General features: G+C 37.7%; 1 protein-coding gene across 1 annotated transcript in view; it reads right to left on the reverse strand.

Annotated features, from left to right (window-relative positions):
- MNS1 (meiosis specific nuclear structural 1) overlaps positions 1-25591 on the reverse strand; it is a 62786-nt gene that overhangs the window by 34388 nt on the left and 2807 nt on the right. Inside the window, exon 3 of the mRNA XM_055436280.2 lies at positions 4460-4587. Coding sequence (XP_055292255.2) covers positions 4460-4587 — 128 coding nt within the window. The remainder of the gene's footprint in view (positions 1-4459; positions 4588-25591) is intronic.

Consider the following 25591-nt stretch of genomic DNA (forward strand, 5'->3'; position numbering starts at 1 on the left):
CATACTGGCATTGGCAAGGAATTGGCTGTACATTTAATAAGGAAAGGCTGTCTCTGACTATTCTTTGAGCTAGTTTTTGCTAAACTAATACAAGTTATAAACAAGGTACTTGTTTCTGTTTTCATGAAGCTATAGGTTAACTATATAATCTATGCTGCTGCTGCTGCTGCTGAGTCACTTCAGTCGTGTCCGACTCTGTGTGACCCCTTAGATGGAAGCCCACCAGGCTCCCCCATCCCTGGGATTCTCCAGGCAAGAACACTGGAGTGGGTTGCCATTTCCTTCTCCAATATATAATCTATAGTTACCCATTATTTAATAACTATAAATTGCAGTCATAATTATACCATTAATTCTAATAACTAAAAAATTATTACTAATTGTAATTATTGACTAATGGTGTAATTAAAAAGGGATTTCTAAAACTAGACAGTTTCTCAATTCTAGTTAAAATCTGTGAAAAAATTAAACTTTTAAATCTTTTTGAATTAAACAAAATCATATGTTCAAAATAAAAGTCTCATGACTTCTGAACTTGAACTTTTCAAAATAAATTTCAATGCTTCTTAAAAATTTGCCCTGGGTTTTAAAAATTAAGTTAGAAGAGCCTAATCATGATTGAGATGATTTTCAATTATTTCAGATACATTTCAAGGACTAAAGCAAACACTTCCTTGAATTTAGACCTGCCAATCTGCAGATGAGTACACTGATCAGAAAATGGTCCACTCTCCGTGTCAGTCACTATTTTACCATGCTGAGAAGAAACATACTCTATTTGAAAGAATACTCAACAAATGACTTTTGTCTTACATTTGAAGAAAATTTCCACAATGTATAGAATTCTAAATGGGCTATTACTTTCTTTTGGTCCTTTAAATCCACAGTCTTCCATCTTCTAACATTGCTGCCCAAAGTTCAGTCAGACTTCTTACTATCATTCCTTTGAAGGCAACAGTCTTTTTTGTGTGGCACTTTTGTAAATTTTTAATTTTTCTCCATTGTTAGATTTCGAAAGTTTGAATAGAATGAGCATAAATATGTTTTTAATTATTTATTATGCCTTAACCTGTGACTTTATGTCTTTTACTATTTTTTGAAATTCACAGCCTATATCTCTTTGAATGTTGCATTTCTGCATCATCCTCATTCATTTCTACTACCAGAACTAAAATTATACATCTGGTAGAACTTGCCAGCACAGCTCTTATCCCTTTTAAGCTCTCTTTTGTATTCTTCTATCCTTTCGTTTCTTTATGCTTATTCTGGATATGTTCAACTGATCTGCTCACATAGTATCTCTTCATCTGTGTCTATCCAGTAAAATCTAATTAGCTTCTGGATTATTAAAGTAAAACATACACTAAAGTAGAAAATCTCAAGCATGTATCATGTAAAATGATGCTGAACACCTTGCTATATGCTTACTGGTCAAGCTCACCTTCACTTAACTTTTAGCCATACTTGTGCTACCTGCAAAAACTTCCAGAAGAAATGCAACTACAAATGCCAGGCTCACTATTCTGGTTTCCTTCCTCTCCCATGTCTTATTTTTATACCTTCTCCAGATAGTCTGTTCTGAGAGGGAGCATCTATCTGAATCAAGTAGTTTGCAACTGCTACAAAGCTCCTGTATTTAATTCTTATTATCAATGAGTTAAAGACATGAAATAATGGAACATTTATTTCATCTTCAGATAACATAAAAGTATCATGATAACTAACAATGATTGGAGAGTTAAGATCAAAAAAGATAGGTTGAGACTAGAACACTACGAAGACACTGGCAGTCATTTTAAATCTTTTTTTTTTTTTTAAGAATAGTAATTCCTAGAGAATTTGATAGAAGTTGTGGACACAGAAAAATACACATGGGTGTATTTGCCAAATATATTTACATGTAATTTAAAGAAGCTCAAAAACCTCTGAAGCTCATCCATGGGTCATATAATATTCTATAGAAGCCCTGTTCAGTCAAGACAAAATGTAACAACTATCAAAGTAAATTCCAAATATATTCAACTATGTAAGTACAGAATGGGCATTTAGTTAGCATGAGTTTTAATCAACAGTGTGATAGGCTGCCACTGAAAAGTAATCTTAGGCAACATTAAGGAACATGTTCCAGAACAATGTGGTTAACAGTCTCACTATTAGGGGTACTGAACAACACCCTAGAGTATTACACATAATTATGGGAGCAGTATTTAGATTGTGTGTGCTCAGTCACATCTGATTCTTTGTCACCCTATGGACTGTAGCCGGGCAGGCTTCTCTGTCCATGGGATTTTCTAGGCAAGAATACTGGAGTGGGTTGCCATTTCTTCCTTCAGTGGATCTTCCTGAAGCAGGGATCAAACCCATGTCTCCTGCATTGGCAGGTGGATTCTTTACTGCTGAGCTATCAGGAAAGCCCCCAATATTTTGTTAAGGAATATTAGAAGTCTAAGTCACATCTACAGAAGATAATCAGGATGGGGAAGAAGCTTGAAGTCATGTTATCTAAGGAACAGATGAAAGAATGAAGGATATTTAACTTATAGAAGGAAATGTTTAGTGAATTCATAAATATCTAAGTGAAAGTGAAGTGAAAGTGAAAGTCCCTTAGTCATGCCCGACTCTTGGAGCCCTCATGGACTATACAGTTCAAGGAATTTTCCAGGCCAGAATACTGGAGTGGGTAGCTGGTCCCTTCTCCAGGGAATCTTTCCAATGCAGGGATCAAACCTAGGTCTCCTGCTTGGAAGGCAGATTCTGTACCACTGAGCCACCTGGGAATAGGAAAGGATGTCCTAAAGAAGAACTCTATTTCTTTTTCAGTCAGATAACAGAACTAAGACAACTGCCTGGAAATTACAGGGAAATTAACTTTGAAAAAACAGAGGAAAAAGGAGTATTCAAAGAGCTGAATGAAAAAGACAGATTCTATTATAGTCACTAGACATGCTGAACCACAGATGACCAGCCATTTTCCAGAAATACTGTAGGAAATTTATGTAGGGGCATAAAATTAAATTAGGCATCACTAAGTTCCAGAAAAACATCTATTTCTGCTTCATTGACTATGCCAAAGCCTTTGACTGTGTGGATCACAATAAACTTTGGAAAACTCTTCAAGAGATGGGAATACCAGACCACCTGACCTGCCTCTTGAGAAACCTGTATGCAGGTCAGGAAGCAATAGTTAGAACTGGACATGGAACAACAGACTGGTTCCAAATAAGAAAAGGAATATGTCAAGGCTGTATATTGTCACCCTGCTTATTTAACTTATATGCAGAGTACATCATGAGGAACACTGGGCTGGAAGAAGCACAAGCTGGAATCAAGATTGCCGGGAGAAATATCAATAACCTCAGATATGCAGATGACACCACCCTTATGGCAGAAAGTGAAGAAGAACTAAAGAGCCTCTTGATGAAAGTGAAAGAGGAGAGTGAAAAAGTTGGCGTAAAGCTCAACATTCAGAAAACTAAGATCATGGCATCTGGTCCCATCACTTCATGGGAAATAGATGGAGAAACAGTGTCAGACTTTATTTTTTGGGCTCCAAAATCACTGCAGATGCTGATTGCAGATATGAAATTAAGAGACACTTACTGAAGGAAAGTTATGACCAACCTAGATAGCATATTAAAAAGCAGAGACATTACTTTGCCAACCAAGGTCCGTCTAGTCAAGGCTATGGTTTTTCCCGTGGTCATGTATGGATGTGAGAGTTGGACTGTGAAGAAAGCTGATCGCCAAAGAATTGATGCTTTTGAACTGTGGTGTTGGAGAAGATTCTTAAGTCCCTTGGACCACAAGAAGATACAACCAGTCCATCCTAAAGGAGATCAGTCCTGGGTGTTCACTGGGAGGACTGATGCTGAAGCTGAAACTCCAATACTTTGGCCACCTCATGCGAAGAGTTGACTCATTGGAATAGACCCTGATGCTGGGAGGGATTGGGGGCAGGAGGAGAAGGGGATGACAGAGGATGAGATGGCTTGATGGCATCACCAACTCGATACACATGAGTTTGGGTAAACTCCGGGAATTGGTGATGGACAGGGAGGCCTGGCGTGCTGCGATTCATGGGGTCGCAAAGAGCCGGATACGACTGAGTGACTGAACTGAAGATTTCTCTTAAGAGTCAGATTCATGAGTCTATTTATTTTTAAAGAGGTCATTTTAAAAATTATCTTTAGAGAAAAAAGAGGGAACTGATATTAATTTTCACCTCAAATATTATCACTTTATTTCTATGAATATGATCTTTTCTCAAATGAATATATATATGTGTATATATATACACACACACACATATATATAGGATTTAAAGCAGTAAGTATTTCCAGTCAAAATAATAACTAAGTACAATGACATAAAGAAAGAAATTTCACTCTTAGGTGATAAGCATTACATAAAACTTTAAAGATAAAGACTAAATAAATAAAGGTTTTGGAAGTCAAGATACCTGTTTTCTCTTACTTGTTGCCTCAACTTTTCATCCTTTAGACTTTCATGTTTTAGTTTTGCCAGTTCTGTAGCCAATTTTTCTTCTTGTTCAAGCTGGAGCTCCCTTAATCTTTTGTTTTCTTCTGCCTAAATAAAAAAACAAAACTTCAGTCATCTGTCCTCCAGAATCAGATATTTTTTCATAAAGTCTGAATTTGTTTTATAGCAGAAAACTACAAGTGACTTCTGAGCAGTCAACTATTCACATTTTATTTTAAAATACAAAATATTATTTCCATAAATAATTTTTCTGAACATTTTGTCATGGACAATTCCAAACATCAAACACGAAAAGACTATTGAAACACACCCTCAGGAAGCCATCACTCATCTTCAACAATTATCAATATTTTCCCAATCTTGTTTCCTTACTCTTCTACTCCACTCCTATTTTTTTCTGCATATTTTTTTTTGGCTAGAGTATTCAAAAACAAATTCTAGATATATTACTGCTTTGAAAATAGTTCAATATTGATCTCTGACAATAATTTCTTCTTATATAAACATGCCATTAACAAACTGAAATAAATTAACAATAATTCTTTAGAAAGGCCTAATAACTTGTCCATACTCAGGTTTCCCCAATTGTTTCAAAGATCCTTTTTCTGTTTATTTTTTTGGTTTGTTCAAATCAAAATCCAGCCAACCCATATACTGTATCTAGTTATTATTTGTCTCTTTCATTTTTTAAGTCTCGTCATACAGTTCCTCCCCCCTCTACCCTACTCCCCCTAGCAAGGCACTGACTTGTTATAGAAATTAGGACATATGACCCACAGAATGCCCCACATTCTGATTTGACCAATTGCTTCCCCAAGATATCACTTACCTTGTTTCTTTTTCCTATTTCCTATAAAATGGTAGAAAGATCTAGAGACTTGATTAAATGCTATATTTAGGAAAGAATAAACACATAAAAGGGGTTTCCTGATGGCTCAGTGGTAAAGAACCTGCCTACCAATGCAGGAAACTTGGGAAAATGTCAGTATTTATTCCAATCCCAAAGAAAGGCAATGCCAAAGAATGCTCAAACTACCACACAATTGCACTCATCTCACACGCTAGTAAAGTCATGCTCAAAATTCTCCAAGCCAGGCTTCAGCAATACATGAACTGTGAACTCCCAGATGTTCAAGCCGGTTTTAGAAAAGGCAGAGGAACCAGAGATCAAATTGCCAACATCCGCTGGATCATGGAGAAAGCAAGAGAGTTCCAGAAAAACATCTATTTCTGCTTCACTGACTATGCCAAAGCCTTTGACTGTGTGGATCACAATAAACTGTGGAACATTCTGAAAGAGATGGGAATCCCAGACCACCTGACCTACCTCTTGAGCAACCTATATGCAGGTCAGGAAGCAACAGTTAGAACTGGACATGGGACAACAGACTGGTTCCAAATAGGAAAAGGAGTACGTCAAGGCTGTATGCTGTCACCCTGCTTATTTAACTTCTATGCAGAGTACATCATGAGGAATGCTGGGCTGGAAGAAGCACAAGCTGAAATCAAGATTGCCGGGAGAAATATTAATAACCTCAGATATGCAGATGACATCACCCTTATGGCAGAAAGTGAAGAGGGACTAAAAAGCCTCTTTATGATGACAAACCTAGACAGTGTATTAAAAAGCAGGGACATCACTTTGCCGACAAAAGTCTATACAGTCAGAGCTATACTTTTTCCAGTAGTCATATATGGATGTTAGTTGGACTACAAAGAAGGCTGAATATTGAAGAATTGATGCTTTTGAACTGTGGTGCTGGAGAAGACTCTTGAGGGTCCCTTGGACAGCAAGGAGATCAAACTAGTCAATCCTAAAGGAAATCAACCCTGACAATTCATTGGAAGGAATGATGCTTCTGAAGCTGAAGCTCCAATACTTTGTCCACCTGATGCAAAGATCTGATTCACTGGAAAAGATCCTAATTCTGGGAAAGATTAAGGGCAAGAGGAGAAGGAGGTATAGTTCCATAGAACTGCACATCCACAGAACTGTAAAGAATGAATTTTATAGTATGTGAATTTAAAAAGAAATCAACTAGCACATCCATACCATATACTACTACTTAACAATAAGTAGTAAACTACTGACACATCCAACAACTTAAATGAATCTCAGAGAGTGGAAGAAGATGGTAGAGGAGTAATCTCATCTCTCAGAAGATGAGATGGTTGGATGGCATCACTAACTCAATGGATATGAGTTTGAGCAAACTCTGGGAGATAGTGAAGGACAGGGCAGCTTGACATGATGCAGTTCATGATAGTCAAAGAGTCGGACAGGACTTGGCAACTGAACAATGACGACAACACGTTATAAACTATATAGGACTAAACCCACACACACAAAGTAAAACTTGGGAAATTTGAACAAGACTACTGTACAGAATCATTGTTGATATCTTGCTTGTCATATTGTATTATACTTCTGCAAGATGTACCACCGGGAGAAACTGGGTACAGGATACATATGATGTTTCTGTATTATTTCTTATAACTGCATATGAATCTGTAATTATCTATATGAATATATAAATCTATAATCTCAATAAAAAATTTAATGAACAAAAATCAACAACAAATATTGGTGAGGACACAAAGCAAATGGAATTCTTATACATTACTTAAGGAAATACAAAGTAGAGCAGTAACTCTGGAAAACGATTTGGCAGTTTCTTAAAAAATGAAACTAACATATACCATTTGATCCAACCATCCTACTCTCAGTTATCTATCCAAGAGTAATGAAAATTTATGTTCATACAAAATTTATATTCAGTTTTATTCATATTAGCCTAAAGCTAGAAACAAGTCAAACAACTTTCACCTGTGAATGGACAAACAAACTGTGGTACATCCATATAATACAATACTATTAGAGGGTTATAGGGGTCAGTTGCTCAGTCATTTCCAATTCTTCGCGACCCCATGGACCATAGCCCACCAGGCTCCTCTGTCCATTGGGTTTTCCAGGTAAGAATACTGGAGTGGGTTGCCACTTCCTACTCCAGAGGATCTCCATGACCCAGGGATCAAACCCACATTTCTTGCATCTCCTGCACTAGCAGGTGAATTCTTTACCACAGTGTCCCTTGGGAAGCCAGAACACTACTATACCATTCACCAATTAAAATGAGTGATTCATGAAACAACACAAAATCTTAAATTTGTTCGGCTAAGTGAAAGAAGTCAGACCCAAAAAGTGACATATTACATAATTGCATTTATATGTTAGTATGGAAAAGATAAATCTATTGGACAAAAAAGAAATCAATGGTTTCCAGGGACAGGGTGGGTATGAGTGGTTGACTACAAAGGGGAAGCTTGAAGGAAAGGAATGCTTTGTATGACACTGTAATGGTGGAACCAGTAACTATCCATCTGCCAAAATCCACAGAACTGCACATCTATAGAACTGTACAGAATGAATTTTATAATATGCAAATTTAAAAAGAAGTCAACTAGCACATCCATACCATATGCTGCTGCTGCTAAGTCACTTCAATCGTGTCCGACTCTGTGTGACCCCATACCATATACGACTACTTAATAATGAGTAAACTACTAACACATCCAACAACTTAAATGAATCTCAGAGAGCAGAAGAGGATGGCAGGAGAATAAGACAGGGAGATTGCCAGCCTCGCCACAGATACATCAAAAACTCATCAAGATTGGGAACAACTACAGAACAACCTCTTAGCAACAGCAGAAGACTCCAGGCCTCTGGTGGGAGGGGGGCAAGCTAACTTCCCTGGAATGAGGTAGGACAGAGAACAAAGACATAAAAACGGAAGAGATGGAGAACTTCAAGATGGGAACTTGTGCCCCCAGGAAGGGAGGGAGTCGTGAAGGAGGAAGAGTTTCCGTGCACTGGGAAGCTCCCTCACATGCGGGACCAAGGGGGAACTGCAGAATCTTGGAGAGCTGGGCAAAGTGGGGGACCTGGAGGGCAGAATTCAGAGAAGCTGCATTTCTCAGTCCATAAGCAGCTCACAGACCCTGGTCCCGACCAGAGGACAGGCTCAGGGAGCCAAGAAGTTCACAGAAGCCCCGCGGCACATAACGTGGGTCCAAGGTGCCAAGAGAAGAGCACACAAACTTTGAGGTGCAGAGGGTTGGCCCGGGGTGCCGAGAGAAGCACACACAAACCTCTGCAGCACAGCAGGCAGGCCCAGGGTGCCAAGAGAAAGGCACACAAGTCCCAAGGTGCAGAGGGCGGCTCAGGGTGTGGAAAGAAACCCACACAAGTCGCTGCAATGCAGAGCGCAGGTTTGGAGAGCTGAGAAAAGCTCCATGCAAGCCCCTGCCTAGCAAGCATCAGCCTGCAGTGCAGGGCGGGACCAGGGTACAGAAGCTCCAGTAAAAATTCAAGGGACAAGTAGGGGACTGGCAGCAGTGAGGATATTCTGAGAGGGCCACCTCGACATGGCTGCAGAAACAGACGTGTCTAATATTGCCAAAGCCAGGAGACTGTCCAAAGTCATACTGAATCCACAGACACCCCAAAACGTACTACTAGACACTCTGCTGCTCTTCAGAGAGAAGAGATCCAGCTCCATCAACCAGAACACAGGCACAAGTCCCCCTAACCAGGAAACCACCACAGGACACTAATTCAACCCCATCCACAGGGGCACACTCCACATCTAAGAAGAACTATGAACTTAAGAATTTTTTTTTCTTTTTTTTTGTCCTTTAAGTCACATTGTTTATTTCTCCTACATATTTCTATCTTCATGTTAGCATTTTGCAGTGCTGTGGAGTTTTTCTCTTGTTAAAAATTTTTTTTAAGATTTTTTTCCTTCTTTTGCGATTTTTTTTTACTTTGTTTTAGTTCTGTTTTTCTTATTGTTTTTTACCTGTTGTAGCTATTTCTGAATAAATATAAATCTTTTTCACATATGTCTATTTATCTGACCATCTATCTTTCATTTCATGTCATGTTTTACTTTTTGTTTTGGTGTGTTTGCTTTAACCCCTTTTAATACTATGACAAACAACTTAGGGAGCCCCTGTCCCCCGACCAAAGATCACACCTGAACCACTGAGGTGAGAGCACTGGGTCCAAGATTCCAAACTGCCAGAGAACTCCTAACCCCAGGGGTATTAATTACTGAGAACTTCGACACCTGTACACAAAACGTATCATGCAGCTGTTGGCAGCATCCACTGCAGGACACCTTACCCAAACAAGCAAAACAAAAACACAAAAACAATCACCAGCATACAGGAGTCCCACAGACACTCCAAAATATACCACACACAGCCCTGCCCATCTGAAGAAAAAAAAGAACTCACCTCCTCCCACTAGAACGCAGGTGCAAATCACCTCTAAAAAGAAGTCAACACAAACGAGTGAACCAACCTTTCTCTCCGAGGGCAAAAACCAAAGGAAGAAGGAATACAACCCTAAAGGCTGGGGAAAGGAGACCTCAAACTGAGTAAGTTAGAAAGTAAACAAATAAATAAAAAGAGAAATATAGCACAAATGAAGAAACAAGGTAGAAACTCACAAGACCAAATAAACGAAGAGGAAATAAGAAAACTACCTGAAAAAGAATTCAGAATAATGATGGTAAAGATGTTCCAAGCTTTGAAAGTAGAATGGAGAAAATAAAACAATCAACACAATTAATACAATTACCAAGTACACAGAAGAAATAAAGAATAAGTAAACAGAGATGAATAGCACAACGACTGAAATTAAAAATACTCTAGAAGGAATCAACAGTACAATAACTGAGGCAGAAGAGCAGACAAGTGAGCTGTAAAAGAGGGTGGTGGAAATACTGCTGAAGAACAGAATAAAGGGAAAAGAACAAAAAGAAACTGAGGACAGACTCAAGAGACCTCTGGGACAATATTAAACGCACCAACATTTGAGTTATAGGGGTCCCATTAGAAAAGAAAGAGAAGGAACTGAGAAAATTTTTGAAGAGATTATAGCTGAAAACTTCCCCAACATGGGAAAGGAAATAGTCAATCAAGTCCAAGATGTGCAGAGAGTCCTTTACAGAATAAACCTAAGGAGAGACATATTGAGACACATACTAATCAAGCCAACAGAGATTAAACACAAAGAAAGAATATTAAAAGCAGTGAAGGAAAGCGACAAGTAACATACAATGGAAAACCCATACAATCAACAGGAGATCTTTCAGCAGAAACTCTGCGGGCCAGAAGGGAATAGCAGGATATATTTAAAGTACTGAAAGAAAAAAAATCTACAATCAAGATATTCTACCTGGCAAGGATCTCATTCAAAATGGATGGAGAAACCTAAGCTTCACAGACAAGCAAAAATTAAGAGAATTTAGTACCACCAAACCAGCTTTACAACAAATACTAAAGGGACTTATATAGGCAGTACACACAAGAGAAAGGAAAGACCTACAAAAACAAACCCAAAACAATTAAGAAAATGCCAACAGAAACATATATATGAATAATTACTTTAAATGTAAACAGATTAAATGCACCAAACAAAAGATACAGACTGGTTGAATGGATATAAAAACAAGACCCATATATTTGCTGCCACAAGAGACCCACTTCAGACCTACAGACACATACAGACTAAAAGTAAAAGGATGGAAAAAGATATTCCATGCAAATGGAAATAAAAAAGAAGCTGGAGTGGCAATTCTTATTTCAGACAAAGTAGACTTTTTTTTTTTAATTTCTAAAATTTTTATTTAATAAATGGTACAAAGCACAATGCCAAAAACATTAACAGTTAAAATTTCACCAAAAGAAAAAAATACTGTAGAATACACAGTTGTAAAAAGCTACATTAAGTTATTTTACAACTGCTTCAGGCTGCAAAAAGAAAAAAAACCCAATGCCATACCTAAGTTATCCCGCTCTCAAAATAATGCCATTTATGTTATAAACCATGAGCACCCCATCAAAAGATGGGAACTGCTTTTGTTAATTCATATATATATATATATATGACTGTATCACTTTGCTATACACCTAAAATAAACACAACACTGTAAATAAAACATAGTACAATATAAAATAAAAATAAGTAACAGAACTTTGGGGCTTTACACAGACTTAGAGTTCCTATCAGAGGGACAACAGCACCACAGCCGTACTGAATCCTCATGAAGGAGGCACACAAATGACTGGATTACAAGAGTTACAGGAATGAGAGCTGCTCACTTCCCAGAAACTACAGCTCACAGAAAGCCAAAAAAAGCACGAGATACAGACCATTCACTTATGAATGTGTAAAACTCAAGAAAGTCCACATTATTCCTACAACATGTGGAATAAAAGTGCTTCAGAATTCACACAATACTAATTTCCTTTTGGTTCTGGTTAAATTATATATACCAGTTTATAACAAATGGTAAAATCTGTAACTCTGTTCAAAGTTTTAAAAGATTACTTAAGAATGGTTTCTTGTATTTCTATGCCACCTTTATAGCTCTGGTTTCTCATTTCTTAATTAGTAAATTCAGCGTGCAGTTTCTATCCCAGGCTAATTTATACACTTTCGGAAGGAACGGCCTCTTGAATCCACAGAATGTTGAGGTGGGGAGCCCCCAACCACGTCAGGTTCATTTCACATATGATAATATACATGTTTCAATGCCATTCTCCCAAATCAACCCACTCTCGCCCTCTCCCACCGAGTCCAAAAGACTGTTCTATACATCTGTGTTTCTTTTACTGTCTCGTATACAGGGTTATCATTATCCTCTTACTATATTCCATATATGTGTGTTAATATACTGTATTGTTGTTTTTCTTTCTGGCTTACTTCACTCTGTATAATAGGCTCCAGTTTCATCCGCCTCATTAGAACTGATTCAAATGCATTATTTTTAATTGTGTAAATGTACCACAGCTTTCTTATCCATTCGTCTGCAGATGGACATCTAGGTTGCTTCCATGTCCTGGCTATAATAAACAGTGCTGCAATGAACGTTGGAGTACATGTGTCTCTTTCAATTCTGGTTTCCTTGGTGTGTATGCCCAGGAGTGGGATTGCAGGGTCATATGGCAGTTCTATTTCCAGTTTTTAAAGGAATCTCCACACTGTTCTCCATGGTGGCTGTACTAGTTTGCATTCCCACCAACAGTGTAGGAGGGTTCCCTTTTCTCCACACCCTCTCCAGCATTTATTGCTTGTATGTAGACTTTTGGATAGCAGCCATTCTGACTGGCGTGAAATGGTACCTCATTGTGGTTTTGATTTGCATTTCTCTGATTATGAGGGATGTTGAGCATCTTTTCATGTGTTTGTTAGCCATCTGTATGTCTTCTTTGGAGAAATGTCTGTTTAGTTCTTTGGCCCAATTTTTGATTGGGTCGTTTATTTTTCTGGAATTGAGCTGCAGGAGTTGCTTGTATATTTTTTAAATTAATCCTTTATCAGTTGCTTCATTTGCTATTATTTTCTCCCATTCTGAAGGCTGTCTTTTCACCTTGCTTATAGTGTCCTTTGCTGTGAAGAAGCTTTTAATTTTAATTAGGTCCCATTTGTTTATTTTTGCTTTTATTTCCAATATTCTGGGAGGTGGGTCATGGAGGATCCTGCTGTGATTTATGTCGGAGAGTGTTTTGCCTATGTTCTCCTCTAGGAGTTTTATAGTTTCTGGTCTTACATTTAGATCTTTAATCCATTTTGAGTTAATTTTTGTGTATGGTGTTAGGGAGTGTTCTAGTTTCATTCTTTTACATGTGGTTGACCAGTTTTCCCAGCACCACTGTTAAAGAGATTGTCTTTTCTCCATTGAATATTCTTGCCTCCCTTGTCAAAGATAAGGTGTCCATAGGTGCATGGATTTATCTCTTGGCTTTCTATTTTGTTCCATTGATCTATATTTCTGTCTTTATGCCAGTGCCATACTGTCTTGATGACTGTGGCTTTGTAGTAGAGCCTGAAGTCTGGCAGGTTGATTCCCCCAGTTCCATTCTTATTTCTCAAGATTGCTTTGGCTATTCGAGGTTTTTTGTATTTCCATACAAATTGTGAACTTATTTGTTCTAGCTCTGTGAAAAACACCATTGGTAGCTTGATAGGGATTGCACTGAACTTATAAATTACTTTGGGTAATATATTCATTTTCACAATATTTATTCTTCCAATCCATGAACACAATATATTTCTCCATCTATTAGTGTCCTCTCTGATTTCTTTCACCAATGTTTTATAGGTCTTTTGTTTCTTTAGGTAGATATATTCTTAAATATTTTATTCTTTTCGTTGCAACAGTGAATGGAATTGTTTCCTTAATTTCTCTATTTTCTCATTATTAGTGTATAGGAATGCAAGGGATTTCTGTGTGCTGATTTTATATCCTGCAACTTTACTATATTCATTGATTAGCTCTAGTAGTTTTCTGGTAGAGTCTTTAGGGTTTTCTGTGTAGAGGATCATGTCATCTGCAAACAGTGAGAGTTTTACTTCTTCTTTTCCAATTTGGATTCCTTTTATGTCTTTTTCTGCTCTGATTGCTGTGGCCAGAACTTCCAAAACTATGTTGAATAGTAGTGGTGAGAGTGGGCACCCTTGTCTTGTTCCTGACTTTAGGGGAAACACTTTCAATTTTTCACCATTGAGGATAATGTTTGCTGTGGGTTTGTCATATATAACTTTTATTATGTTGAGGAATGTTCCTTCTATTCCCACCATCTGGAGGGTTTTGATCATAAATGGACGTTGAATTTTGTCAAAGGCTTTCTCTGCATCTATTGAGATAATCATATGGTCTTTATTTTTCAATTTGTTAATGTGGTGTATTACACTGATTTGCAGATATTGAAGAATCCTTGCATCCCTGGGATAAAGCCCACTTGGTCATGATGTATGATCTTCTTAATGTGTTGTTGGATTCTGACTGCTAGAATTTTGTTAAGGATTTTTGCATCTATGTTCATCAGTGATAATTGGCCTGAAGTTCTCTTTTTTTGTAGCATCTTTGTCAGGTTTTGGTATAAGGGTGATGGTGGCCTCACAGAATGAGTTAGGAAGTTTACCTTCCTCTGCAATTCTCTGGAAGAGTTTGAGTAGGATAGGTTTTAACTCTTCTCTAAATTTTTGGTAGAATTCAGCTGTGAAGCCATCTGGACCTGGGCTTTTGTTTGCTGGAAGATTTCTGATTACAGTTTCAATTTCCGTGCTTGTGATGGGTCTGTTCAGATTTTCTATTTCTTCCTGGTTCAGTTTTGGAAAGTTGTACTTTTCTAAGAATTTGTCCATTTCTTCCAAGTTGTCCATTTTATTGGCATATAATTGCTGATAGTAGTATCTTATGATCCTTTGTATTTCTGTGTTGTCTGTTGTTATCTCTCCCTTTTCATTTCTAATTTTATTGATTTGGTTTTTCTCCCTTTGTTTCTTGATGAGTCTGGCTAGTGGTTTGTCAATTTCATTTACCCTCTCAAAGAACCAGCTTTCGGCTTTGTTGATTTTTGCTATGGTCTCTTTTGTTTCTTTTGTATTTATTTCTGCCCTAATTTTTAAGATTTCTTTCCTTCTACTAACCCTAGGGTTCTTCATTTCTTCCTTTTCTAGTTGCTTTAGGTATAGAGTTAGGTTATTTAGTTGGCTTTTTTCTTGTTTCTTGAGGTATGCCTGTATTGCTATGAACCTTCCCCTTAGCACTGCTTTTACAGTGTCCCACAGGTTTTGGGTTGTTGTGTTTTCATTTTGATTCATTTCTATGCATATTTTGATTTCTTTTTTGATTTCTTCAATGATTTGTTCATTATTCAGCAGCGTGTTGTTCAGCCTTCATATGCTGGAATTTTTAATAGTTTTTCTCCTGTAATTGAGATCTAGTCTTACTGCATTGTGGTCAGAAAAGATGCTTGGAATGATTTCAATTTTTTTGAATTTACCAAGGCTAGATTTATGGCCCAGGATGTGATCTATCCTGGAGAGGGTTCTGTGTGCTCTTGAGAAGAAGGTGAAATTCATTGTTTTGGGGTGAAACGTCCTATAGATATCTATTAGGTCTAACTCATCTATTGTATCGTTTAACTTTTGTGTTTCTTTGTTAAGACTCCAGAGATATTTGTCTGCAGTGCTCTCCCTTCCCAGAACAGAACTGAACCTTAAAAAGTGAGCCTTAAAAAGTGTCTACCACCACCCCCTAGTGTCAGGGCAGAAATGAGACACTGAAGAGACCAGCAAACAGAAGCTAAAACAGAGGGAACCACCTTGGAAGTGACAGAGAAGTCTAGAGGCTACTGTAAAAATAAGACTGAAAACCAGAGGCAGGAGAATTAAATTCAAATCGTGAGAACACCAGAGAACTCCTGACCATAGGGAACATTAATCGACAGGAGCTCATCGAAAGCCTCCATACCCACACTGAAACCAAGCACCACCCAAGGGTCAACAAGTTCCAGAGCAAGACATACCACGCAAATTCTCCAGCAACACAGGAACATAGCCCTGAGCTTCAATATACAAGTTGTCCAAAGTCACTCCAAACCCACTGACATCTCATAACTCATTACTGGTCACTTCACTGCACTCCAGAGAGAAGAAATCCAGCTCCACCCACCAGAACACTGACACAAGCGTCCCTCACCAGGGAACCTTGACAAGCCACCCATCCAACCTCACCCATAGCAAGGAAACTCCACAAACTGCCAGAAGACAGAAAGGCCACCCCAAACACAGCAATATAAGCAAGATGAAGAGGCAGCAAAATACCCAGCAAATAAAGGAACAGGATAAATGCCCACCAACCCAAACAAAAGAGGAAGAGATAGGGAATCTACCTGATAAAGAATTCCAAATAATTATAGTGAAATTGATCCAAAATCTTGAAAGCAAATTGGAGTTACAGATAAATAACCTGGAGATGAGGACTGAGAAGACGCAAGAAAGGTTTAACAAGGACCTAGAAGAAATAAAAAAGAGTCAATATACAATGAATAATGCAATAAATGAGATCAAAAACACTCTGGAGGGAACCAACAGTAGAATAACGGAGGCAGAAGATAGAATAAGTGAGTCAGAAGATAGAATGGTAGAAATAAATGAAGCAGAGAAGAAAAAAGAAAAACGAATTAAAAGAAATGAGGACAATCTCAGAGACCTCTGGGACAATTTTAAACGCCCCAACATCCGAATCATAGGAGTCCCAGAAGAAGAAGACAAGAAGAAAGACCATGAGGAAATACTTGAGGAGATAATAGTTGAAAACTTCCCTAAAAATCACCCAAGTCCAAGAATCCCAGAGAGTCCCCAACAGGATAAAGCCAAGGCGAAATACCCCAAGGCACATATTAATCAAATTAACAAAGATCAAACACAAAGAACAAATATTAAAAGCAGCAAGGGAAAAGCAACAAATCACATACAAGGGGATCCCCATAAGGATAACAGCTGATCTTTCAATAGAAAATCTTCAGGCCAGGAGGGAATGGCAGGGCATACTTAAAGTGATGAAAGAAAATAACCTACATCCCAGATTACTGTACCCAGCAAGGATCTCATTCAAATATGAAGGAGAAATCAAAAGCTTTACAGACAGGCAAAAGCTGAGAGAATTCAGCATCACCAAACCAGCTCTCCAGCAAATGCTAAAGGACCTTCTCTAGACAGGAAACACAGAATGAGTGTATAAACTCGAACCCAAAACAATAAAGTAAATGGCAACAGGGTCATACTTATCAATAATTACCTTAAACGTAAATGGGCTGAATGCCCCATCCAAAAGACAAAGGCTGGCTGAATAGATACAAAAACAAGACCCCATATATGTTGTCTACAAGAGACCCACCTCAAAACGAGGGACACAAACAGATTGAAAGTGAAGGGCTGGAAAAAGATATTCCATGCAAATAGAGACCAAAAGAAAGCAGGAGTAGCAATACTCATATCAGATAAAATAGACTTTAAGACAAAGGCTGTGAAAAGAGACAAAGAAGGACACTACATAATGATCAAAGGCTCAATCCAAGAAGAAGATATAACAATTATAAATATATATGCACCCAACATAGGAGCACCACAATATGTAAGACAAATGCTAACAAGTATGAAAGGGGAAATCAATAATAACAAAATAATAGTGGGAGACTTTAATACCCCACTCACACCTGTGGATAGATCAACTAAGTAGACTTTAAAATAAAGAATATTAGCAATAAAGGAGGATACTACATAATGATCAAGGATCAATCCAAGAAGAAGACATAACAATTTTAAATATTTATGCATCCAACACAGGAGCAACTCAATACATAAGGCAAATACTAACAAACATATGAGTGGAAATCGACAGTAACACAATAATAGTAGGGTACTTTAACACTCTACTTTCACAAATAGATCATCAAAACAGAAAATAAATAAGGAAATACAAACCTTAAATGAAACATTAGACCAAATGGACCTAATTGCTATCTTAAGGACTTTCCATCCAAATGCAGAAGAATACATTTTCTTCTCAATTGCACGCGGAACATTCTCCAGGACAGACCACATCTTAGGCCACAAATCAAGCAGCAGTAAATTTAAGAAAACTGAAATCATATCAAGCATCTTCTCTGATCATAACACTATGAGAATAGATATCAACTGCAGGGGAAAAAAAACTGCAAAAAACACAAACACATGAAGATTAAATACACTACTAAATAACTAAAGAAATAAGAAGGGAAATCAAAAGATTCCTAGAAACAAATGACAATGAAAACAGGATGACCCAAAACCTATGGGATATAGCAAAAGCAGTTCTAAGAGGGAAGTTTATAGCAATACAATCCTATCTCAAAAAACAAGAAAAACATCGAATAGATTACTCTACATCTAAAGCAGCTGGGAAAAGGAGAAAAAAAAAAAACCCAAAGTCGCGAAAGGAAACAAATCATCAAGATCAGCGCAGAAATAAATGAAAAAGAAATGAAACAATAGTAAAGATTAATAAAACTAAAAGCTGGTTCTTTGAGAAGATAAACAAAATTGACAAACCATTAGCCAGACTCATCAGGAAAAAAAATGGAGACAAAGCAACAAAATTAGAAATGAAAAAGGAGAGGTTACAACAGACAACACAGAAATATAACGGATCGTAAGAGAGTACTCGGAGAAGGCAATGGCAAGCCACTCTAGTACTCTTGCCTAGAAAATCCCATGGATGGAGGAGCCTGGTAGGCTGCAGTCCGTGGGGTCGCTAAAGGTCGGACACGACTGAGCGACTTCACTTTCACTTTTCACTTTCACACATTGGAGAAGGAAATGGCAACCCACTCCAGTGTTCTTGCCTGGAGAATCCCAGGGACGGGGGAGCCTGGTGGGCTTCCGTCTATGGGGTCACACAGAGTCGGACACGACTGAAGTGACTTAGCAGCAGCAGCAGCAAGAGAGTACTATGAGCAACTATATGTTAATAAAATGGGACAACCTAGAGGAAATGGACAGATTCTTAGAAATGTTCAACCTCCCAAGACTGAACCAAGAAGAAACAGAAATTATGAACAAGTCAATTACAAACACTGAAATTGAAACTGTGATTAAAAGTCTCCCAAAAAACAAAAGCCCAGGGCCAGACAGCTTCACAGGGGAATTCTATCAAACATTTAGACGAGAGCTAATGCCTATTTTTCTGAAACTCTTCCCAAAAATTGCAGAGGAAGGAATACTTCCAAACTCATTCTACGAGGCCACAATCACTGATACCAAAACCAAACAAAGATATCATGAAAAGAGAAAAGTATAGGCCAGTATCAGTGATGAATATAGATGCAAAAATCCTCAACGAAATTCTAGCAAAAAGAATTTCACAACACATTAAAATGATCATAGACCATGATCAAGTCAGGTTTATCCCAGGTATGAAAGGATTCTTCAATATATGCAAATCAATCAATGTGATACACCATATTAACAAATTAAAAGATAAACACCATATGATAACCTCCAGCAGAAAAACTTTTTGACAAAATTCAGCAGTCATTTATGATAAAAACTCTTCTAAAAATGGACATAGAAGGAATCTACCTTAGCCTAATAAAGGCCATATACAACAAACCCAGAGCAAACATTATTCTCAATGGGTAGAATCTGAAAGCATTCCCTCTGAGATCAGGAACAAGACAAAGATGCCCACTCTTGCCACTATTATTCAACAGTTTTGGAAGTCCTAGCCACAGAGCAATCTGAGACAAGAAAGAAATAAAAGGAATCCAGATTGGAAAGGAAGAAGTAAAACTCTATTTGCATGACATGATACTGTATGCAGAAAACCCTAAAGATATTATCAGAAAATTACTGGAACTAATCAATGAATTTAGTAAAGTCGCAGGATACAAAATCAACACACAGAAATCACTTGCATTCCTATATACTAACAACTGAAAAATCAGAAAGAGAAATTAAGGAATCAATCCCATTTACCATTGCAACTAAAAGAATAAAATAACTAGGAATAAACCTAAGGAGACAAGAGAGCTACATACAGAAAACTGTAAGACATTGATGAAAGAAATCAAAGATAACATAAACAGATGGAGGGATATTCCATGCTCCTAGGTTGGAAGAATCAATACTGTGAAAATGACTATACTACCAAAAGCAATCTACAGATTCAATGCAATACCTATCAATTCATGAATGGTGCTTTTCACAGAACTAGAACAAAAAATTTCACAATTTGTATGAACATACTAAAGGCCCCAAATAGCAAAAGCAATCTTGAGAAAGAAGAATAGCCCAGTGAGCTAGGCTAGAAAGCCCAGAGATAAACCCATGCACACGTGAGCACCTTATCTTTGACAAAGCAAGCAAAAATATACAGTGGGGAAAAAGACAGTCTCTTCAATAAGTGATGCTGGAAGAACTGGACAACTACATGCAAAAGAATGAAATTAGAACATTTCCTAATATCATACACAAAGATAAACTCAAAACAGATTAAAGACCTAAATGTAAGACCAGAAACTATAAAACTCTTAGAAGAAAATATATGCAGAACACTGCATGACATAAATCATATCAAGATTCTTTATGACCTACCTTCTAGAATAATGGAAATAAAGACAAAAATAAATAAACGAACCTAATTAAACTTAAAAGCTTTGGCATGGCAAAAGCTCTCACCTTCATAAACAAGGTGAAAAGATAACCCTCAGAATGGGAGAAAATAATAGCAAATGAAACAACTGACAAAGAATTAATTTCTAAAATATACAAGTAGCTCATACAACTCAATACCAGAAAAACAAACAACCCAACCAAAAAGTGGGCAAAAGACCTAAACAGACATTTCTCCAAAGAAGACATACAGATGGCTAATAAGCATATGAAGAGATGCTCAACATCACTCATGATTAGAGAAATGCACAAGAAAACTACAATGAGATATCACTTTACTCTAAACAGAATGGCCATAATCAAAACATCCACAAACAAGTGCTGGAGAGGGTGTGGAGAAAATGGAACCCTCCTACATTGCTGTTGGAAATGTAAACTGATACAGCCACTATGGAAGACAGTATGGAGACATCTTAAAAAACCAGGAGTAAAACCACCACAGGGCTTCCCTGATAGCTCATTTGGTAAAGAATCCACCTAGAATGCAGGAGACCCCGGTTCAATTCCTGGGTCAGGAAGATCTGCTGGAGAAAGGAAAGGCTACCCACTCTAGTATTCTGGCCTGGAGAATTCCATAGACTGTATATGTATATAGCCCATGAGGTCCCATGGACTGTATAGTCCATGGGGTCACAAAGAGTCAGACATGACTGAGCAACTGTCACTTTTCACTTTTCAAAAACCACCATATGCACCAGCAACATCACTTCTAGGCATATACCCTGAAGAAGTGAAAAACTGAAAAAGAGACATGTACGCCAATGTTCACTGCAGCACTATTTACAATAGACAAAACATAGAATTAACCTAGATGTCTACTGACAGATGAATGGATAAAGAAGCTGTGGTACATATATATGATGGAATATTACTCAGTCATCAAAAGGAACACATTTGAGACAGTTCTAATGAGGTGGAAAAACCTAGAGCCCATTATACAGAGTGAAGTAAGTCAAAAAGAGAAAGATAAATATCATATACTGACACATATATATGGAATCTAGAAAGATGGTACTGATGAATTTATTTGCAGGACAGCAATGGAGAAACAGACATAGAGAATAGACCTATGGACACAGCGGGAGGGAAGAAGGGAGAGTATGGAGAGAGTAACATGGAAACTTATAATACCATAAGTAAAATGGATACCCACCAGGAATTTGCTATATGACTCAGGGAACTCAAACAGGGGCTCTGTGACAATCCAGAAGGGTGGGATGCAGAGGGAAATGGGAGGGAGATTCTGGAGGAGGGGCATGGATATACCTATAGCTGATTCTTGTTGATGTTTGACAGAAAACAACAAAATTCTGTAAAGCAATTATCCTTCAATTGAAAAATAAAATGCTCCCCCGCCAAAAAAAAGCAGCAGCAGCTATGGCACATATATAATGGAATATTACTCAGCCATAAAAGGAAACACATTTGAGTCAGTTCTAATGAGGTGGATGAACCTAGAACCTATTATGCAGAGTGAAGTAATGTAAGAAAGAGAAAAACAAATATGTATATTAACACATACATATGGAATCTAGAAGGATGGTATTGATGAATCTGTTTGCAGAGCAGCACTGGAGACTGCTTATATAGAGAACATTGGAGATGCAGATATAGAGAACAGACTTAAGGATAAGGGTGCGGTAGAAGAGGGAGAGGGTTAGATAAATGGAGAGAGTAGCATGGATTCATATACACTACGTATGTAAATAGGTAGCCAACAGGAATTTGCTGTATGACTCGGGGGAACTCAAACTGGGGCTCTGTAATAACCTAGAGGGGTGGGAATGGGTGGGAGATGGGAGGGAGATTCAAGAGGGAGGGGACATATGTACACCAATGATTAATAGTATGACAAATCAAACCAATACTGTAAACCAATCATCAAAAATAAATATTTTAAAAATGAATCTCAAGAGCATCATGTGGAATAAAAACAGCCTATTCAAAAGTGACAGACATATATGTATGTAATCACACACGACTGTTTACACAACATTTTTTAAATAACATTCTTGAAATAACACAATTATAAAGATGGAGAACAAATGAGTAATTGCTGGCATAGTGGGGATTGAAGGAAGAGTGTGACTATAATGGGGTATCATGAAAGAGGTCTTGGTGGGGATGGAATAGCTCTGTTTCTTGAATGAGGTGGTGGTTGCATAAATGTATACCTTCGATAAAATGACACAGAAGTACATAAGCATAATGCAGCAATGCCACATTCCAGGATTTGATATTGCAGTACAGTTATATAAGATATAATCAATGAAAGAAACTCTCCAGGGGCCAGTGGACAGTACTGCATACTATCTTTGCACCTTCCCAAGGATTTGTAACTAGTTCAACATTTAAAAAAAAAAATCAATCAGATGTGGGGAGAACAATGAATGTTGACTATAACAAATTAATTGTATTAAAAAACAATCACAAAACAAATAAAAATCAGTCAAATAACCACAATGAAGTAGATAGGCAGGAGTGGACCAAAACAACTGTAAAAAAGTGTTTGACAAAGCGAAAGACACAAAGAACTGTACCCAAATCTATAACACAGTAAGTAAATTTGTTGTTCACAAGGGTGCAGATTAGCAATTCTGAAACTATCTGCATTCTGGAGTTGAAAGAATAAGTAAATATATTACATATAATGAGAGCCAGATTCTTTTTGTTGGGAGAATGCAATTACAAATAAATAACAAAAGGGGAAAGACAAAAGTGAGCCCTGTAGAGGCAGACTGGAGTCAGCAGTACCAACACAGACTCACGGCTTGTTTTATTAATAAATACATGCAGACAGATACAGACATAAATGTAAACACAGATGTGTGTGTATGGTTATTTTCTAGTTCTTTCCCCTTAGAGTGTTCCACTAATAATAAGCACATCTATCATTCAGACCTTGGTTTCTAAATATCATTCTCCAATGAAAGGAACCAAGTCTCCTTAGAGAACTGGCTGATTCCAAGGCAAGGAAAGAATAAGCTGAGTCTGGAACACCTTCTGGTGCCAGAAAGCAAGTAAACTTCATGTGTAGAGAAGGGTCATGTGGCAGGGAATGTCAGCAACCTCTGGGAGATGAAAACTTCAGTCTTACAACTACAAGAACAGGAACTCTGCTGAGTTAAGTGAGCTGAAAAGAGGCCCCAAGTTCCATATGAGAATGCATCCCAGGCAACACCTTGATTTTAGCCTTGTGAGACCAAGCAGACAATCCAGCTACACCACGTCTGGACTTCTGACCAATAGAAATTGTGAGGTAACAAATGGGTGTTGTTTTCAGCTGCGAAATTTGTGGTAATTTGATACACAGCAACAGAAAAACTAACAAAAAAACTATAGTATTCAAAATAGTCAAGGTCAGGAAAGGCAAGAAAAAGGGAGGAATTCTCATAGACTGGAGGAGACTAAGATTGGTGAAGACTAAAGAGACCTGACAACTAAATCAAACTTGTGATCTGAGAACACAAAAAAGATGTCAGTGGAAAAACTGATGAAATCTGAATAAAACTCACAATTCAGTTAACAGTATTGTGCCAAGGCTAATTTCTTCATTTTGATAATTGTTCTATGATTATGTTAGACGTAACATAAAGGGCGGGAGGAGAAGGGGACGACAGAGAATGAGATGGCTGGATGGCATCACTGACTCTGTGGACATGAGTTTGAGTGAACTCCGGGAGTTGGTGATGGACAGGGAGGCCTGGCGTGCTGTGATTCATGGGGTCGCGGAGAGTGGGACACAACTGAGTGACTGAACTGAACTGAACTGAAAGGGAACTCAGGTTAAGGGGATACAGGATTTTTTAATACTATTTTTGCAACTATTCCATAAGCCTAACTTTATCTCAGAAAGTTAAAAACACACCTATTTCCAAGTTCTGTCTGCTGAAAAGACCTGGAACCAATACAATAATAAGTGTATCTAACACCCAAGAATAATAAGCAAATCTAGACCCAACTTGTCTCTAAATATTATTTCCACTAAAAAATAATAGAATTCCTTAGTACAATGGCCAATTCCAGACGTAAATAAAGAAATTTATAAGATGAGCCTTGTATTAGTTTTCCAGAGAAACAGAAACAATATAATAGGGAATCAGCTCAAGCAGTTTTGGAAATGGGCAAGTCCCAAGACCTGCAGGGTGAGTTGGAAAGCTGGATGAGGACAGCCAGTTGCTTTAGTTCTAGTCGAAGTTCAAAGGACAGATAGCCAGTGGTGCAGCTCCTGTCAGAAGGATCTTAGGCTTGAGACTTGAGCTGATATTTCAGTCCAAGTGTGAAGACAGGAAAAATGTTAATAATCCAGCTGGAAAGCAATCAGGGAGGAGCAGTTTCCTCTCAATTGGCTTTTTTGTTCTATTCAGGCCTTCACTGATTGGATGAAGCTCACACACACTAGGGGGAAAATCTGCTTTACCCAATTTACTAATTTAAATGTTAATCTCATCTAAAAACACCTAAAATAATGTTTAACCAAATATCTGGGCACCCCATGGCCCAGTCCAGTTGACATATAAAATTAACCATCCCTAGGCTGTAACATTTTATTCTGACAAAAAGCAAGGAAGCTACCACAGATTAAGGAAGTCTTGTCAAAAGGACACAGAGCTACAAAAAGGCATCAAGGTAGGATAATTTGAGCATGAAAATGAATAATAAGTACAATTAATTCAAGTATATAAAGACCCATGAGTCCATAGAGCTAATTTTTTAAAAAGTTCAAAGTTAAAGAAAACAAAATTTTAAAAAACAACATAGGCATACACCAATGGAAGTAACTAGGACACCAATTCTTACTCTGATAATTAACTATTGATCTCCCTTTCAAGTAAAAACTGTATTTCATGGTACTAAATTACCCTTTGTTGTTGTTTTTAAACAACAAAATTAAAAAAATCAGTGTTTTGCAACCTCTAATAAAGAAAAAAGATTCATTGGTGAAACCACAGATTCAAGTTTGGTGGGGATCTTTACAACAGAGGAACCAGGCTGTCTCTCTAAATCCACTGATCA

The sequence above is a fragment of the Moschus berezovskii genome, chromosome 9 (genome assembly GCF_049115385.1).
Source record: "Moschus berezovskii isolate FMDL1 chromosome 9, NW_MosBer_1.0, whole genome shotgun sequence".
Classification (NCBI taxonomy): domain Eukaryota; kingdom Metazoa; phylum Chordata; class Mammalia; order Artiodactyla; family Moschidae; genus Moschus; species Moschus berezovskii.